Source organism: Nerophis lumbriciformis, linkage group LG06 (assembly GCF_033978685.3).
Source record: "Nerophis lumbriciformis linkage group LG06, RoL_Nlum_v2.1, whole genome shotgun sequence".
Lineage (NCBI taxonomy): Eukaryota > Metazoa > Chordata > Actinopteri > Syngnathiformes > Syngnathidae > Nerophis > Nerophis lumbriciformis.
Window position 1 is genome coordinate 39,828,540 of NC_084553.2, and position 19,585 is coordinate 39,848,124.

At 38.0% G+C, this 19,585-nt stretch overlaps 1 protein-coding gene across 3 annotated transcripts; it reads right to left on the reverse strand.

Moving 5' to 3' along the window:
• Window positions 1–8,674: 8,674 nt before the first annotated feature.
• On the reverse strand, window positions 8,675–18,775 carry LOC133608792 (uncharacterized). Of its 3 annotated transcripts, none has more exons than XM_061964326.1 (8): window positions 18,702–18,775; window positions 13,446–13,568; window positions 11,686–11,802; window positions 11,566–11,622; window positions 11,326–11,496; window positions 9,733–9,846; window positions 9,590–9,658; window positions 8,675–8,937 (listed from the first exon to the last, which is right to left on the reverse strand). In XM_061964326.1, exons 2-7 carry the CDS (start codon window positions 13,566–13,568, stop codon window positions 9,611–9,613), a joined length of 630 nt encoding a protein of 209 aa, XP_061820310.1. In that variant the 5' UTR covers window positions 18,702–18,775; the 3' UTR covers window positions 8,675–8,937; window positions 9,590–9,610. The 3 variants fall into 3 exon arrangements, with proteins under 3 accessions (XP_061820310.1, XP_061820311.1, XP_061820309.1); XM_061964327.1 differs by having other exon boundaries at window positions 8,675–9,050; XM_061964325.1 differs by having other exon boundaries at window positions 8,675–9,658.
• Between the last annotated feature and the right edge of the window lie 810 nt (window positions 18,776–19,585).

Sequence of the window (19,585 nt, forward strand, 5' to 3'; positions counted from 1 at the left end):
TTAAACGATACCGATAATTTAAAAAAAACGATACCGATAATTTCCGATATTACATTTTAAAGCATTTATCGGCCGATAATATCGGCAGGCCGATATTATCGGACATCTCTATTTACATTTATTCTATCTTTGCTAAGTGAAGTGAAGTGAATTATATTTATATAGTGCTTTTTCTCTAGTGACTCAAAGCGCTTTACATAGTGAAACCCAATATCTAAGTTACATTTAAACCAGTGTGGGTGGCACTGGGAGCAGGTGGGTAAAGTGTCTTGCCCAAGGACACAACGGCAGTGACTAGGATGGCGGAAGCGATTATCGAACCTGCAACCCTCAAGTTGCTGGCACGGCCACTCTACCAACCGAGTTATACCGCTCGGTTGGTAGAGTGATTATGCATGATAATATATCATATTATCATGCATAACATGATAATACGTGATAATAATATTATCATATATAATATATAATATTATCACGTAAAAATTATTTGTTGTTATTTAAATTTTCTAAATAAATTATGTGATAATATTCATCAGTCAATTCATTGGTGTTAATTTTCAATCTATCAAGATAAAAAAATATCAAAATCAAATTACAAGATGTTATTTATGTAGTTTGATCATTTTCCTGACTGATGTACTAACATCATGTGGTTTATTTTATTTTTTTACATATGTAGCATCATCGACTAAGATACAAAGAATTGCTATTGCAACATCTAGTGGACACATTTAGAACAGCAGTTTCGTTCGTTCAAAAATTTCAGGTAATTTTTTATACTTAGCAAACTCATGCCGCGGGCCGGATAAAACCTGTTCGGCCCGCGGGCCGTACATTTGACACCTCTGTTCTAAACCTTTCAAAATAAGCCTAAATCAGGTTAATAAACAGTAGCCTAATGGGACTCTAGACCAGAGCTGGGCAAATATTTAAACTCGGAGGCCACATTGAGAGAAAGAAATGTGTCTGGGGGGCCAATGTGCATGTGTGTATAAATATGTACACATTTAGCTGTAAAAATATGCTCTACAGCATGTGTGTTTGCATCCCTTTTTTTCAGGAACACTAATACCAAAAGTCACAATGTCCGATAGAATTCTAAAATCAGACCACCTCAAGAAAAAAGGGAATTAAATTTTACAGTTTTTACTGAATGGGACACCCAAAATGTACATGAACATAAAGAAAGTGGGATTTACAATATTAACTATGAATAATAAAACACTGAATATTAACAACATATGAACATCGCTCCTCTTTTACTTCTCAGACCAGCTCCTCGATAGTTGTGTATCTTTTACAATCAAGCAAAACACAACAAAAATGTAACAAACAGCAAAATATGAACGCAAAGGGTAATAAACACCTACAATATGATATATTATCACGTCAGAATCTGCTTCCGCATTTGTTTCTGACACACGCGTTTCGGGCTGGCTGCTCTGAAAACAAACCCCGCCCACTCTGCTTTGTTCCTCGTCTGAGCTGCTGTGACATACATTACCGTAATAACTCGTATAACACTCAAAAGCTCAGATTTCAAGCATTGAAATACTTTCTATAGTTCAAAACTTACGGTCATTTAAAAACAGCACTGCACATATTAATGGCAGTAGCAGTTTTTATGTCAAAGGTCTAAAAAAAATTATGTAGAACGTCTGGCGGGCCGGATTGAAAAACTTAACGGGCCGCAGGCCGTATTTTGCCCAGGTCAGCTCTAGAGCATCGCTTGAAACCCAAAAGCGCCCGGATGGGCCTCTTGGTCACGTGATCGCAACCCACCTATAGGCAGTAGCGGTGGATGCAGCATCTCTATATAAGATATCTACAGTCTGGTATCAACTACACCTTTCCTCTTGTTCGGCTCCCAGTCCCAGACCATAGTCGAGGAGCGCAGGGGATGGGAGACTTTCCCTCCAGGACAGATGTATTTGTCGGGGGTAACACCTTTCACTTTACTCCACAATGGGTCTGCTAAGGTCTGCTTTCGGGTCAGAATGACTAAGTCGCCAATTCGTGACAATTTGGTTGCTTTATTATTTCCGCAGGACACAACCAGGCAGTCGCTACTACTGCTGCATGCTACCGCTCCATCTCCTCACTCTTACACTCACTCACTGACACGCTGCCATTCTTAAAGACACACACATAAACTACTCTCATAACACTAAAGTGGTTGCGCTGTTTTTCGGTCTCGCTGTGGATTCTCTGCATGGAGTAAAAAGAGAAACTATGATATCTTTATATATCAACCCAATACCTTCTCAAACTACTGTGTAATGTTTAAAAGCTTAAACACTACTGCTATCTAGTGTCTCAAATCTGCAAATACATTCAAATCTACTTGATTTTATTACGTTAGTAATAAAATATATCTTATTACCGTGCTCATCCTACCTGGCTACCAGACACTCTCTCCACTGATAAATAGCACCGTTGGTAAGTTGGATATTATTTTACTGTATTTATTGGCTGGCTTAAATAAGTTCAAAAGTATCAATAATTATCGATATCGATCAATATAAAAAACCTTTATCGTGATATAATTTTCCGCCATGTCGCCCAGCCCTGGGCCTGGCATTGTCATGCTACAACATGAGGTGATGGTCTCTGGTGAATGGCACAACAATGGGCCTCAGATCTCTTCACAGTATCTCTGTGCATTCAAAATGCCATCAATAAAATGCATTTGTTCTTTGTACATAACATACGCCTGCCCATACCATAACCCCACCCCCACCATGGACCGCTCGATTCACAACGTTGACATCAGCAAACCGCTCTCCTACACGTCGCCACACACGCTGTCTGCCATCTGCCCTGAACAGTGAAAACCAGGATTCATCCGTGAAGAGAACACCTCTCCATCGTGCCAGACGCCATCGAACGTGAGCATTTGCCCACTCAAGCCAGTTATGACAATGAACTGCAGTCAGGTCGAGACCCCGATGAGGACGACGAGCATGCAGATGAGCTTCCCTGAGACGGTTTCTCAGTTTGTGCAGAAATTATTTGGTTATGCAAACTAATTGTTGCAGCAGCTGTCCGGGTGGCTGGTCTCAGACGATCATGGAGGTGCACCTGCTGCATGTGGAGGTCCTGGGCTGGTGTGGTTACACGTGATCTGTGGTTGTGAGGCCGTTTGGATGTACTGCCAAATTCTCTTTGGAGACGGCTTTTGGTAGAGAAATGAACATTCAATTCACACACAACAGCTCTGGTGGACATTCTTGCAGTCAGCATGCCAACTGCACGCTCCCTCAAAACTTGCGACATCTGTGGCATTGTGCTGTGTGACATTTCATAGTGGCCTTTTATTGTGGGCAGCCTTGTGACGACCGGGGCGCATAGTGATGCGGGGTTTCGTTCTCCCAGGATGCAACGGACTTCGGACACAGCGTGAAGGTAAAAGAAATGATTTATTTACAGAATAACTCAGAAGAAACAAAGAAAAGGGTGCTCATAGCACATAAGGTAAAAACTAAGGAAGACTAGCGTGGGAGCTAGCGAGTAACAGAGCCTAGCGTGGAAGCTAGCAGGTACAGAGCAAGAACAAAAGTCGTCTACTGTTGCAAAAAGCAAACTACGAAGCAAGACAGAATGACAGGGAAGGCAGGCTTAAATAATAATGTCAGTGATGACAAACAGGTGTGCGTCGGGAACACACGCGGCAGGTGAAAATAATAAGCAGCCATGGCAACAAACTCAGGTGTACAAAACAGGCACTCAAGGAGTCCAAAACTAACAAAAAACACAAGTATCTTGAAAATGTAAACAACAAATATGATCCGGGCAGCGGATCATAACAAGCCTAAGGCACACTTGTGCAATAATCATGCTGCTTAATCAGCATCTTGATATGCCACGCCTGTGAGGTGGGATGGATTATCTTGGCAACGAAGAAGTGCTCACTAATACAGATTTAGACAGATTTGTGAACAATAATTGAGAGGAATGTCTTTTGTGTAAGTAGTAAAAGTTTTGATCTTTGAGTTCAACTCATGGAAAATGGGAGCAAAAACAAGTGTTGCTTTTATATTTTTGTTTAATATCAGTATATATATATATATATTTTTTATATATAACTTGTGGACGACAGAGTAAAACAGTAAATGATAAGAAAGTCTTAGTGATGTTTTTTCTAATATTGTAATTATTTATTATTATTAGTAGTTATAATAAATTTAAAAAATGTACATTAATTTGACAATGAGCGTCGAGTATCAGAATGGCAGTATGGCCAACTAGGTTTCAAAGTTGGCCTCAAAATAGCGCCCTGTAGTCAAGTGTGTCGCTTTTGACCAGTCAGAGAGTATAGCCAGAGGATCCCCTAAATGATTGGTCAAAAGCCCCTCATGTGACTACAGGGCGCCATTTCAAAAGGCCAACTTTAAAAACCGGGTAGGCCATACTCTGTCTATACACAACTCTGCTAAGTATGTGCTTTTACTGCCACCTAGTGTCGACTTTTACATCTTTGTGGTATAAAACAAGTAAAACATCGATATAGTATTTCCAAATGTTGTTGTAATCCTGCCCTTTTTTAAGTTAAGGTTACAAGGAACATTTCAAACATTGATAACAAATTTATCAAATCCAAAGTTGATTTAATAATAATGATAATAATAATAATACATTTTGTTTATAAGGCGCCTTTCTGGGCACTCAAGGACATCGTACAAAATCACAACGATAAAATAAAAAAACAACAACAACAAAGAGAAAAGAAAAGATGATTACAATGAATAGGCAGTCAGGAATAGGTGTGTTTTGAGTCTTGATTTGAAGAGGGATATTGAATCTATGTTACGAAGGTCCAGTGGTAAAGAGTTCCAAAGATGTGGGGCAGAGCCGCTGAAAGCTCGGGCACCCATGGTGGACAGTTTAAATAAAGGGACAGTGAGATGGATGGATGAAGAGGATCTTAGGGAACGTGAGGGCGTGGCGACATGGATCAGGTCAGAGAGATATGATGGAGAGAGGTTATGGATGGCTTTGTAAGTGAGGAGAATTATTTTAAAGTGGATGCGATGTTTGATGGCTAGCCAGTGGAGTTGCTGCAGAACAGGTGTGATGTGCTGGATTGAAGGGGTTCTGGTGATTATCCGGGCTGCAGAGTTCTGGAGAAGCTGAAGTTTGTGAAGTGACTTGCGAGGGAGACCAAACAGGAGAGAGTGACCAGGCTATGGACTAGTATGGCAGCAGTATGAGGGGTAAGGGTATTTAAACAAAATAAGCCTCTAAACATTGCGACGCTCGCCGCAATTTTTTTTTTTTAAAGGCTGCCATGAATTCTGGAACTTAAGGCCGCAACAATCAAAATAATGGCTTGTGAAATCTTGGGAGGGACTGTTATGATGATCATAAATATGCATTAGGGCACACATAACTGCTTGAATGTCATTAGAAAGTCAAATTAGCACAATAGGAGACTTTTAATGACACATACCAAATGCTTAATGCAAATCATCAGACAGGATGAACACACACAGACTACACAGGAAGATTTGTCAATATTTGTATTAGATCTTTCACAGAAAGAGTTCAACGACAATAATGGTACAAAAACAGTCACAAGAAGTGGATTGCATTGTGTGTCAAATAAATAATGACTTATAAATACTACTTCATGAAACATAAATGAGGTGACCAGTCAGTGCTGTTGTTGGCCAAGATGATGATATGCATAGTTATGTTACCATAACAACAACTTTGGAAGTAAATTCCTGATGAAGTTGTTGTATAAATGTTGATGACAATACTTGAGGATACTTGTAAACTAGTTCACATTCTACATGCTACTACCTTTTTTTGGTAAAAAAAAATATTATGTTAAGTAGTAAAGGAATCCAATCACCACAGCTTGGTGGTGTGTGATTCACATTTAGTTTGCATGAATTGACTGCATTTGTAAAGTCGTACTAAAGTTTTCATTCTATTGCTTTTGTGAGCACCAAAAGTTTAGTCCATATTTACAAGTTTGTGTCATAATCACGTTAGTTCATATTTAGTTATTTTTGCCCCCTATGAGGTGTGAGGGAACTTCATGCACGCCAGTAGCTACATATACTAAACAAGAATATGTATGATATTAACGAGGACAGTAACATACAGTACAGTGTGTACACCAGAGTGTGTGTTTAAGTGTCACTTTCACAGTATCGCGGTCATGTGATCACATTGATTTGTCTAACAACACCTTTTTTGTTATTTGAGATTTGATTGCTTGACTCATTAGGTACACTTTTACAATCTAACGAGATCACTTTCCAAATGTAATAATGCTTGGTTTTATACCAATAATTATTTAGGGGGGCTTAAGAATATTTTAGGGGGGCTTGAGCCCCCCTAAAATAGGCCTAACAACGCCAATGGTCTGTTTTTGTCAAACCATCTCTTTAATGTAATCATTTCTTCTGGTATTATTTATATTAGCTTATGTGTGTTTTCTCCTGAACAAAACGTAGACACCTGGCTCAAGACGCTGTAATCGGTGGCTCTTTAGTGTTGAAGGCGAACCTTCACTTCCCATACTTGTCTTTTTTACGGGTTGTGAGAAAGCGATGTGAAAACTTTCCACAATTCTCGCAGCTGGAGCAGCCCCATGCTGCACAACAGGACATTTTTCACACATAAAAAAACTAACGAGGAAGCGCCACAAACACATAGCATCAGCTCAAAGTTGGCAGCAGTCATGGCGCCCTGTAGTCACGTGAGTGCCTTTTGACCAATCATTGAGGAGATCACCTTAAACCGAGTTGGCCATACTCTCTATACACAACTCTGGCGTTTGCAGAGCCATACTGTCACCTAGTGGCGTTTTACTGCTATTGCATGAGCATTGCGGGGCATCTGCTAAACAGATTACTGTGTTTAAAAAGAATGTACAAACCCCGTTTCCATATGAGTTGGGAAATTGTGTTAGATGTAAATATAAACGGAATACAATGATTTGCAAATCCTTTTCAACCCATATTCAGTTGAATATGCTACAAAGACAACATATTTGATGTTCAAACTGATAAACATTTTTTTTTTTGCAAATAATTAACTTTAGAATTTGATGCCATCAACACGTGACAAAGAAGTTGGGAAAGGTGGCAATAAATATTAATAAAGTTGAGGAATGCTCATCAAACACTTATTTGGAACATCCCACAGGTGAACAGGCAAATTGGGAACAGGTGGGTGCCATGATTGGGTATAAAAGTAGATTCCATGAAATGCTCAGTCATTCACAAACAAGGATGGGGCGAGAGTCACCACTTTGTCCACAACTGCGTGAGCAAATTGTTGAACAGTTTAAGAAAAACCTTTCTCAACCAGCTATTGCAAGGAATTTAGGGATTTCACCATCTACGGTCCGTAACATCATCAAAGGGTTCAGAGAATCTGGAGAAATCACTGCACGTAAGCAGCTAAGCCCGTCACCTTCGATCCTTCAGGCTGACTGCATCAACAAGCGACATCAGTGTGTAAAGGATATCACCACATGGGCTCAGGAACACTTCAGAAACCCACTGTCAGTAAGTACAGTTGGTCGCTACATCTGTAAGTGCAAGTTAAAACTCTCCTATGCAAGGCGAAAACCATTTATCAACAACACCCAGCAATGCCGTCGGCTTCGCTGGGCCTGAGCTCATCTAAGATGGACTGATTCAAAGTGGAAAAGTGTTCTGTGGTCTGACGAGTCCACATTTCAAATTGTTTTTGGAAACTGTGGATGTCGTGTCCTCCGGACCAAAGAGGAAAAGAACCATCTGGATTGTTATAGGCGCAAAGTTGAAAAGCCAGCATCTGTGATGGTATGGGGGTGTTTTAGTGCTCAACACATGGGTAACTTACACATCTGTGAAGGCGCCATTAATGCTGAAAGGTACATACAGGTTTTGGAGCAACATATGTTGCCATCCAAGCAACGTTACCATGGACGCCCCTGCTTATTTCAGCAAGAAAATGCCAAGCCACGTGTTACATCAACGTAGCTTCATAGTAAAAGAGTGCGGGTACTAGACTGGCCTGCCTGTAGTCCAGACCTGTCTCCCATTGAAAATGTGTGGCGCATTATGAAGCCTAAAATACCACAACGGAGACCCCCTGACTGTTGAACAACTTAAGCTGTACATCAAGCAAGAATGGGAAAGAATTCCACCTGAGAAGCTTAAAAAATGTGTCTCCTCAGTTCCCAAACATTTACTGAGTGTTGTTAAAAGGAAAGGCCATGTATCACAGTGGTGAACATGCCCTTTCCCAACTACTTTGGCACGTGTTGCAGCCATGAAATTCTAAGTTAATTATTATTTGCAAAAAAAAAATAAAGTTTATGAGTTTGAACATCAAATATCTTGTCTTTGTAGTGCATTCAATTGGGTTGAAAAGGATTTGCAAATCATTGTATTCCGTTTATATTTACATCCAACACAATTTCCCAACTCATATGGAAACAGGATTTGTATAATTACCTGTATTGTTCATGTTGTACTGAGCAGCCAGACCGTTTCCTATGTCACAATGAAGTCCATTTGTGGTTCTATGGTTATCATCACACTTTATCTTTATGTGCTGACATCCACCACCCTTATTTGAAACATTAAATACAATGTGAGTGCTTTAATTCATCAAAGTTGAGGAAGTAAAGTGGAATAAATGACGCAGCATACTTTTAATACACTGTTGTCACAAGACAGTTTATTTACATTTGAATACCAAATAACACTGCATACTTAGACTTAGACATACACAGTAAATATGTTTACGGCAATAAGAAGCAGGATTTTGCAGAATAACACAATGCTTAACTTTTACATTCTACATTGTCAGAGAACACAACATATACAAGTTGATGCATTATTACATGAAAAGGTCCTGTTTCTTCACAGAGGTATTTCATGTGCCATCTTGTGTTCTCAGTGATGACAGTCCATCCCAAAACCATTCCTGTTATACAAGATATTAAAAAGCATTGTAAGACATTTTTCCTGTTCAGGGTCACGGGGGAACTGGAGCCTAGCCCGGCTGATTTTGGATGAGGGATGACATTATCCCATGGCCTGGACACCAAAATATATTGAATAAAAAACATCACTTTTTTTTTCCATGCGCAGATTACAAAAAGGTTGTTTTTAATGTTCTACATAAAAATACAAACGTGTTCTACCATAACTATATTATGTAATTTCACACTCAACTCAAATATGATTTCATACAGGTATTATTTTATTAAAAAATAAATACATTAACAAAAGGTGAATTGGTTATTACCAACACTCTTATTAAATATTAATTAAATATTAGTCTTTTAAAACAGTTTTATATTGTGCAATCATGTTGTACTTTTATCCATTGAAAAAACAATCATGACTTAGTTATTTACAGTATTATTTAGCATTCTCATATATTTAAATAAGATATAAAATATATGTATTTTTTTATTGTAGATTTATTATCATTATTAGATAACCATTTTATAGTCAACCCGTGTATGACTTCATGTAGTTGTAGTAAATGAGTGGTACATTTGAAATATTATTGCTAGTATAAATCCAGGTGTAGTGTAATGAGTACAGTTTCGGTATATGGAGTTACTCACTAAGATGAAATCTTGATGGTGTTATTGATCAGGTGTTTGAGCCTTGATGGTGGACAACACTACAGTGGCCTAAAAGCGGAGGACAAACATCATTGTTGTCGGTTGAAATGAATAGTGACGCATCAGCAGCCGTGTTTGTGTACCTGAGTTTTGGTGGAACGCAGAGCAGCTCCAGCTAGCACCGACATCACCAACACAATAATTAGACCAACAAACACATAGAATATGAAGATGGCTTCAGTTGTGATTCCAAGGGCCTACAAATAAACACAACAGGTTGGATTATTAGTTATTGATTGACAAAGTCACACAGGCAAACATAATATATTGTCTTGCTGGTAGTTTATGGAGGGCCTAGTGGGACAAAATTAAATGATTACTTGAATGTGTCATTAATGAATCATAGTTAGAATTAATTAGGTAACTGTTAAATTAAACATTGATTTAATCTTTTAATTATCTAATTAATTATTTCACAATTTCATCATGTATCTAATGATTTATTAATGACAGATTTAGGTAATTATTCAAAGATATATTCATGTATTTATTTTTGTCCCGTAGTAGTTTCCAGTGGTGTGCAGCTGCTTATGCAGGTATTACTAATGATGTGGCCTGTAATTATTTATATATATAAATTTATAATTTATAAAATGACATAAGCTAGAGCTACATTTTGTTATATTACAACGGAGAATTATTACAAGACTATTTTATTTTATTTGGAAATTTCAATCATTCTTTTGTTTTAGTTGAGTACTAATATAACAGCATTCACTTTTTCATTGGACGATATTACAAGACTATTCTATTTATTTTAGTATTGTCCTGATTTTGTAAAGGTGAATAGCAATTCTCATTCACTTAAAAAAAAATAGTCTGTAGGAATACGTTTTAATTTTTTTAGTGCCATCATCAAACTAAATTCTAATTTTATATAATTTTCAAAGTATTATACGCTATTATGCATGTCCATTTTTTGTATCACTTATGTTATTGTTTTTTTGTTATATTATTGTTCTTATCGTATTATTTTTATACGTTTTGCATTAATATTACATTAATAATACAAAATTATAATAAAAATGTATTGTACATTTTGGCTTTTATTGGTAAATACCGCTATCAGAAGTAACATATACCGGTACATCTATTCTGTTCAATTACAACATATTACTTGAGTGCATAGCAGGACCATTCATGTTTTTAATGATGATTAATTATATATAATAATAATTATATTTATTGTTCTTCCATTTTTGTTTGCATTCTTTATTTTTGTAAAATATATTTGTTGTTATTGCAGCACATCTAGATTTAAACTCTGTCCATACCGAGACAATTATAAATACTAACAATACAAATATTACAGTATTAAAAGTGTACTATTTAATGTGTTCCTTTTATTTGTAATTATTTTTAATTCAACTTAATTATAATAACTTAATTCGAATTTTATATGGATATATATATATATGAAAAGGATATAGTTTTATTGTACTATATTTCACATGGCATGTGTTTATTTTTTCAAATGTAGCACAGTATTGTAATTGCAATTCATTGTAATTTTAGATAATCATTATGGCGTTACAGTTTCACAATTGGAGTACATTAATGTATTATATGAAATGATATATATTATAAGATCACACACCTAAATTGTGTGTATAGTTTGAATGCTAAAGCTCCATTTCCTATAAGTTTTTAAAGAAAATATTATAAAGAGGCATTACTTCAGCCTGTGACACCCATGTGTCGTCCTCAATAGTAGCAGTCGTGTTGTCCATGGCATAAATGTCAAAACTCCTAATATAATGATGGTTTTCAATGTTGGGAATGAGGAAAAAAATCATCAAACTTGAAAATATGATTGTCACGATGCTGAGAGCCAAGGATGCTGTCACCTAAAAGTGGAAAAGATGGACAAGATGAAACCTTGACCTTTGAAATAAACTAACAAAAACTAATCTTACAGTTTTCTTGGTTGGGTTGTGCTCTGTGATGATATACAGAACGCCACATGCGATGAACTGCAAGGAGAAGAAGACAAGAACATCAAATGTGTCCTGGCAGTGCTTCACCTGTGACCTCACCTTTATTCCAGTGATGTATCCCAGCGGGGTGGTTCGCCACAAATGGTGAGCGGGATGATCTACTGCCATAATAATGGACGCAATGATGAAAGATACTCCCAAAATCACAACAGCCACCTGCAAATTACAGGGGACACCAACAGTGAACAATAAAGCAACAGTAAGTAAAAATTGGACCTTCCTCTTAGGGATGGGTAACGTTCACATTGGAACCGATACGGTACCGATTCTCAGTACTTGGGAATCGATACCGGTACTCAACGGTACTCATTTTTGGTACTTTTGTTTGTTAATAAATATTGTTTATGATGATAACATACATTTTTTATTGTAACATTTAAAAATGAGTTGATTATCATATCTGCTGTCCAGGTGTTGTATCTTGTTTCATTATCACATTTCTGAGTATCAGTTGCAAGTCCAAGATGGCAGTAGTGTATAATTGATGGTGTGGTCGGTCATTTCAGTCGTTGTTGTCTGTTACACCATACAAAGTGGTAATACTGTAAGTATTGTACTAATTACGTACAAGCTGTTTAATTGTGACGTGACTCTTAGTTGTAGTTTTCATGAAATTAAAAAGTTAATCAGCTGTGGTCCGTATGGGCCGCGGCGTACTCGGTTGTAATACACTTTTTCACCCTGCGTGGCAGTAATGACAATATCAAACAAACAGAAGAAGTCTGGAGCTAAAGTCACAGAGAAGTTTAATAAGCGCAAAAATTATGACTAATGCGGTGAAGCTGTATTTGCATTGGCACGCTCACTTTTTTGATAGTTTATTTTAGAAACATATACAGTACAGGCCAAAAGTTTGGACACACCTTCTCATTCAGTGGGTTTTCTTTAGTTTCATGACTCTTTACATTGTAGATTGTCACTGAAGGCATCAAAACTATGAATGAACACATGCGGCATTATGTACTTAACAAAAAAAGGTGAAATAACTGAAAACATGTTTTATATTCTAGTTTCTTCAAAATAGCCACCCTTTGCTCTGATTACTGTTTTGCACACTCTTGGCATTCTCTTGATGAGCTGAAATGGTTTCCGTTTCAATGCCTTCAGTGATAATCTACAATGTAAATAGTCATAAAAATAGACAAAACGCATTGAAATGAGAAGGTGTGTCCAAACTTTTGGCCTGTACTGTATATTATTTTATTTATTCAGTTAGAATTCATCCATCTTAGCACTGCGTGAATTTCAAGTACATTTATTTTTCATCATTTTTAATGAGTCCCTTCTCTTGCTGTGTATTTGATTAGTATTTATTTTTGTAATCAGCCTGACCTTAACCTTGATCTTTGTGATTAAACATGGTTTCATATCATTTGACAAAGTGCATCCTATTTAACTGCAATCAAGTAAGAATACGATTCAAATCAAGAGTAAGATTACCAATTCAGTGTTAATATTTGAGTGGGCCCCGGGCCCCGAAAGCCAAAAAGGTTAAGAACCCCTCCTGACCTCGAGGTAGTTTGGCTGAGTGCGCTGTAGTGCTGCTGGAGTGAGGGCCAAGTGTCGACGTGCAAAAAGCTTGCTGAGTTGGCAGCTGAGTTAGCAATGGGGTGTGATGTCATGCTCAACCAACTACCGAAACATGACACCGTTGGTTTTACGTAAATCGGTTCCCGATAGGACCTCAGTTGTGGTCGCCGCCAAAAAAGTACCGGATTCGGTACCCATCCCTACCTCCTGCAACACATCATGGTGATGTTTCAAAGATTGTGATCAGGTTTGGTTGTGTGATGTCTCACTCCAACACTCTGAGGTTGTGCCTTCATAAAGCGATGTAGAGGTTTACTTCCTCCCACTCTGTTGGCTTGAAGACTCTCATTGTTCCCAGCGGGAGGACTCGCAGAGAAGATCTCCACAGACATCTAGATGTGAACATGAAGTCTGATTTGTCAAAAACATTTTTTACAGTTTCCCTAACCCTTGACCAAGGTTCCTTGATAAGCAAACATCCCAAAAAAACCAACCAGTTTGAGAGAAAAGTGCTGCTCAATGGACGATGGATTGTTCAACGAGTGATGACGCTTGCTCTCGGAACAAAGTTACACAAGTCACAATTTATCCGTGGTTGTTGGTCCAAAGTTAATTTGGATTTTGACAAAATGAAGGTAATCATTTTTTTGGGTCGTTCTGTATTTTCTGCCGTCTGGTCACTAAACATTGCATGAATGCAGCGGCAAAGTGCATCAAATTGCCCCCAAATTATATTTTGACGAAATAAAAGCATTTGTTTTATTGCAAGAGCCGTGGAGTATGTTTAGAACTATATTTACACTTATTATTTTGGTCTAATTCATCAGTAAAACTGACGTCTGAATGACTGCAATTGGGTACTTCTGGTTTATGTGAGCCATGAACGTGAAGGGATTCATGTGTATATATGGGAGTTAGTTTTTATTTTAAGCAAAGTACATTTTTACTTGTTTTTGTTAAATAATACAAATATATAACAAATAAGAATTGAAAGTGGTTATTTCTTCAACTGTGTATTACAGTTTCACCTTTTTCGCATCAATAAAACTGTAAAACGAGAGAGGTTTCTTCAAAGTCGTGATGTAGGGGATGAGTTGAGCTGACTGTCCAAAAATAGCGGAGGCAGTTTTATACTATTCCATTTATTATCTACATTTCGGCCAGTAGGTGCTCGGTGTGTGTGTGTATTAGTGCTGTCCCGATACCAATATTTTGGTACCAGTACCAAAAGTATTTTGCTACTTTTCGGTACTTTTCTAAATAAAGGGTACCACAAAAAATTTCATTATTGGCTTTATTTTAACAAAAAAATCTTAGGGTACATTAAACACATGTTTCTTATTGCAATTTTGTCCTTAAATAAAATAGTGAACATACAAGACAACTTGTCTTTTAGTAGTAAGTAAACAAACAAAGGCTCCTAATTTAGCTGCTGACATATGCAGTAACATATTGTGTCATTAATCATTCTATTATTTTGTCAAAATTATTAAGGACAAGTGGTAGAAAATGAATTATTCATCTACTTGTTCATTTACTGTTAATATCTGCTTACTTTCTCTTTTAACATGTTCTATCTACACTTCTGTTAAAACGTAATAATCACTTTTTCTCTATTGTTTGATGCTTTACATTAGTTTTGGATGATACCACAAATTTGGGTTTCAATCCGATACCAAGTAGTTACAGGATCATACAATGGTCATATTCAAAGTCCTCGTGTGTCCAGGGACATATTTCCTGAGTTTATAAACATAATATAAAAAAAAAAAAAACGAAAGATAATTTTGTGATGTTAAAAAATATCGATGTAATCATAGTAGTATCGACTAGATACGCTCTTGTACGTGGTATCATTACAGTGGATGTTAGGTGTAGATCCACCCATGGCGTTTGTTTATATTGTAGCGTCCCGGAAGAGTTGGTGCTGCAGGGAATGTTTGTCGTTTTGTTTAAAGTTAAAGTTAAAGTACCAATGATTGTCACACACACACTAGGTGTGGCGAAATTATTCTCTGCAATTGACCCATCACCCTTGATCACCCCCTGGGAGGTGAGGGGAGCAGTAGGCAGCAGCGGTGGCCGCGCCCGGGAATCATTTTTGGTGATTTAACCCCCAATTCCAACCCTTGATGCTGAGTGCCAAGCAGGGAGGTAATGGGTCCCGTTTTTATAGTCTTTGGTATGACTCGGCCGGGGTTTGAACTCTGACCTACCGATCTCAGGGCGGACACTCTAACCACTAGGCCACTGAGTAGGTGTGATGTAATTGAAATCTTGGTTGGATCGCGCACCTGGGCACGATTGCAGCGTTGCTCCCGGCGCGCCCCGCCTCGCCTCGCCGCTCGCACGCCGGCCCCGCCTCTCCACAGCGTTAAAGAGGAGCGCGTCTTTGTAAACACTGAACAGGCACGCCAAACGCGCCTCTCAGAGCGAAACAGTGTTTTAGTTTATGAATTTACAACGCAGATACAAATGACACATCCATGTTTTTGTGTAATGATGACAACGTATACTGTACGCGGACGATTGACTAGTTGATGGTGATGGCAAGAACGCTGTCGGGTGTTTTCTTTTCAAATGTTCGTTCATAGCCGTTGTGCTGCTATGATAGGCCATTTCCGCTCGACACAGTGTGCATACAACAACATTATTAGGCCGTTTATTGAAATACTCCCACACTTTTGACGACTTTTGGCGTGCTTTTTTCTCCTCGCTCGCATCGTCTGCTTTGCGCTCCGCCATGACAGTAGTGTGACGTAAATATGCGACGCGTCGACGCACAAAAACGACGTCGACGTATTTACGTAACCGATGACGTCGACTACGTCGACGCGTCATTTCAGCCTTAGTTGCCATCCAAGCAACGTTACCATGGACGCCCCTGCTTATTTCAGCAAGACAATGCCAAGACACGTGTTACATCAACGTGGCTTCATAGTAAAAGAGTGCGGGTACTAGACTGGCCTGCCTGTAGTCCAGACCTGTCTCCCATTGAAAATGTGTGGCACAGTATGAAGCCTAAAATACCACAACGGAGACCTCCGGACTGTTGAACAACTTAAGCTGTACATCAAGCAAGAATGGGAAAGAATTCCATCTGGGAAGCTTAAAAAATGTGTCTCCTCAGTTTCCAAACGTTTACTGAGTGTTGTTAAAAGGAAAGGCCATGTAACACAGTGGTGAACATGCCCTTTCCCAACTACTTTGGCACGTGTTGCAGCCATGAAATTCTAAGTTAATTATTATTTGCAAAAAAAAAAAAAAAAAAGTTTATGAGTTTGAACATCAAATATCTTGTCTTTGTAGTGCATTCAATTGAATATGGGTTGAAAAGGATTTGCAAATCATTGTATTCCTTTTATATTTACATCTAACACAATTTCCCAACTCATATGGAAACGGGGTTTGTAAACCTGCCCTTGAATGTAAGTTTTTACTGCGATCCACTTATGCACTTTGACATTTTTTCCACACTTTTAATCTTGCTGTACATGTCACATGTTGCAATGACAATTAAACATCTATTTATCCGGAGCAGAGGTGTCAAACGGGGTGGATTTGGCCCGTGAACAGGTTTTATCCGGCCCGTGAGAGGAGTTTGCTAAATATAAAAATGAGCTGAAATTTTTGAATGAAAGAAACTGTTGTTCTAAATGTGTCCACTGGATGTCACAATAGTAATTATTTGTATCCCCCGCTGCAAGAGCTGCATGACTTCAGACGGAGTGGAGCTATGTGCCGTGTTTAGAGGCAAGACTTGGGACACTGCGTACTTATTAGTGATAGTATACAAAATGTATCAATATTAGTAATAATTTCAACATAGCAGTGATTAAAAATCCCTCATTGACATTATCATTAGACATTTATAAACACACTGTGTCCAATATTTTCACAAAGATAAAATAAGTCATATTTTTGGTTCATTTAATAGTTAAAACAAATGTACATTATTGCAATCAGTTGATAAAACATTGTCCTTTACAATTATAAAAGCTTTTTACAAAAATCTACTATCTGCTTGCATGTCAGCAGACTGGGGTAGATCCTGCTGAAATCCTACGTATTGAAAGAATAGAGAATTGTTTTGAATCGGAAAAATATTGTTTTTGAATCGAGAATCGCGTTGAATCGAAAAAATCGATTTATAATCGAATTGTGAGCCCAAGAATCGATATCGAATCGAATCGTGGGACACCCAAAGATTCGCAGCCCTAATATTTTTTAAGAGTGTAAAAATCCACTTAAATCATATTTTAATAAATTTTTCTTGATTGCTTATATACAGTATTTGTCTCTTAACCATTCAAAATATGCCCAAATCTGATCAATGTTTAATTTGTGGAGGCGGATGGTTGTAGTGTGGAGGCAGGTAGCGAAAACGAAATTATAAATGATAATAAATGATAAATGGGTTATACTTGTATAGCGCTTTTCTACCTTCAAGGTACTCAAAGCGCTTTGACAGTATTTCCACATTCACCCATTCACACACACATTCACACACTGATGGCGGGAGCTGCCATGCAAGGCGCTAACCAGCAGCCATCAGGAGCAAGGGGTGAAGTGTCTTGCCCAAGGACACAACGGACGTGACTAGGATGGTAGAAGGTGGGGATTGAACCCCAGTAACCAGCAACACTCCGATTGCTGGCACGGCCACTCTACCAACTTCGGTGTTTGTAATGTGTTTGAGAAAAGGGCAGATTGCTTCCCGATGTGACGTCATCGCTCCGAGAGCGAATAATAGAAAGGCGTTTAATTCGCCAAAATTCACCCATTTAGAGTTCGGAAATCGGTTAAAAAAATATATGGTCTTTTTTCTGCAACATCAAGGTATATATTGACGCTTACATAGGTCTGGTGATAATGTTCCCCTCTAAAGATGCATCAAGAATCGATTTTTAAGCGAATCGTAAGGTGCCCAAACATTCCCACCTCTAGTTTAAATCATTAAAGAAATATTTTTCTCAAGAGTGTATAAATTCACTCCATCCCATTTCAAATATTTTTTTCAGGATTGCTTATATATTTGTCTCTAAACCTATCATAATATACCCGAATCTGCACTGAATCAGGTAAATAAAGAGTAGCCCGCCTAAAACCCAAAAGTGCCCGGATGTGACTATAGGTCACTTATGCAGAACTGGAAAAAAAAACAAAAACATTTTATAGGATATTATTTGATTTTGAAAGTTTAGAGTCAGGATTATGCAATCAGTGCACAACAAAGATGACGTCATAAAGTGTTCCCACATGTTTCTCATTTAGAGACTTTGCTGGGTTGTGAACGCTCAACACTCACAAAACACACGTTTACTTTTAAAACCACAAGAGTTTGCATATCAACATTAATCTACTCAGCAGCATCACTTTTGACGCGTTCTAGAACATTCCAAAAGATGCCAGTTTGTCTCCCAATGCAAACTTTCGTCAACCCTTAGCTTGAAAAAAGTAAAAAGTCAACAAAGCAGTGAAAAAAAACAAGCTAAAAAAGGAGAAAAAGAAAAGAGGACTCCAACCTTTTTTTTTCCAGATCAGCAACACTGCACCCTTCCTCTTCTTGTAGTGACTCCTCCTCCTCTTCCTCCTTTTCATCCTCTTCCTCCTTCTTGTTGACCTGCTGTGTGCTTCGTAGACGATCTGTTCTTTTGGAACACACTCAGACCTCTGTGGTCACAATCTCGTCTTGTTTTCCCCACAACTGAAGGGACATCGGATAATTTTGTTGCACAGAGAAGCTTTTCTATTCCTAAGGAGTGTCGGACATTTTGGGAGGGGATGACTTCATGTGCACAGAATGAGTAATTGACTCAAGATGTCTTCTAGCAAGTCACTCACTTCTGTCCTTTTCTCTTGTACTAACTGAAAAATGGTATAGTTTGTGATTTGCCATTAAAAAACTAGGTTTCCTTTGACAAAAAGGGCATGAAACAATACAACAGTAATAAAAAACATTTTATGAGAGATGGGATTTACAGCTCTTTCAAGGGAGCCAGATATTGAGGAGCCTTCTCTTATAAAAAAAAACGTTGAAAAGACTTCGATACCAGTGTGACCTCGAGGAACATGCTTTTTTTTTACCCGACTAGAATATGATGAAGCGCACGTAGCGCTTGGCTTCACTGTGACTACAATGGTAGATAAGGAAATACCTTGTTGTTTTCTTTCATATAAATAGGAGTACAATTTTATGCAGAGGTGTACTTATTACAATTTTATTGACAAATCCATCCATGATAATATTTATAGTCGGTGGAGTGTAAAAATCCACTCCATCCCATTTCAAATATTTTTTCATGATCACTCTTATATTTGCCTCTAAACCAGGGGTGTCAAACTAATTTTAGATCGGAGGGGCTACATGGAGAAAACTCTACTCCCAAATGGGCCGGACTGGTAAAAT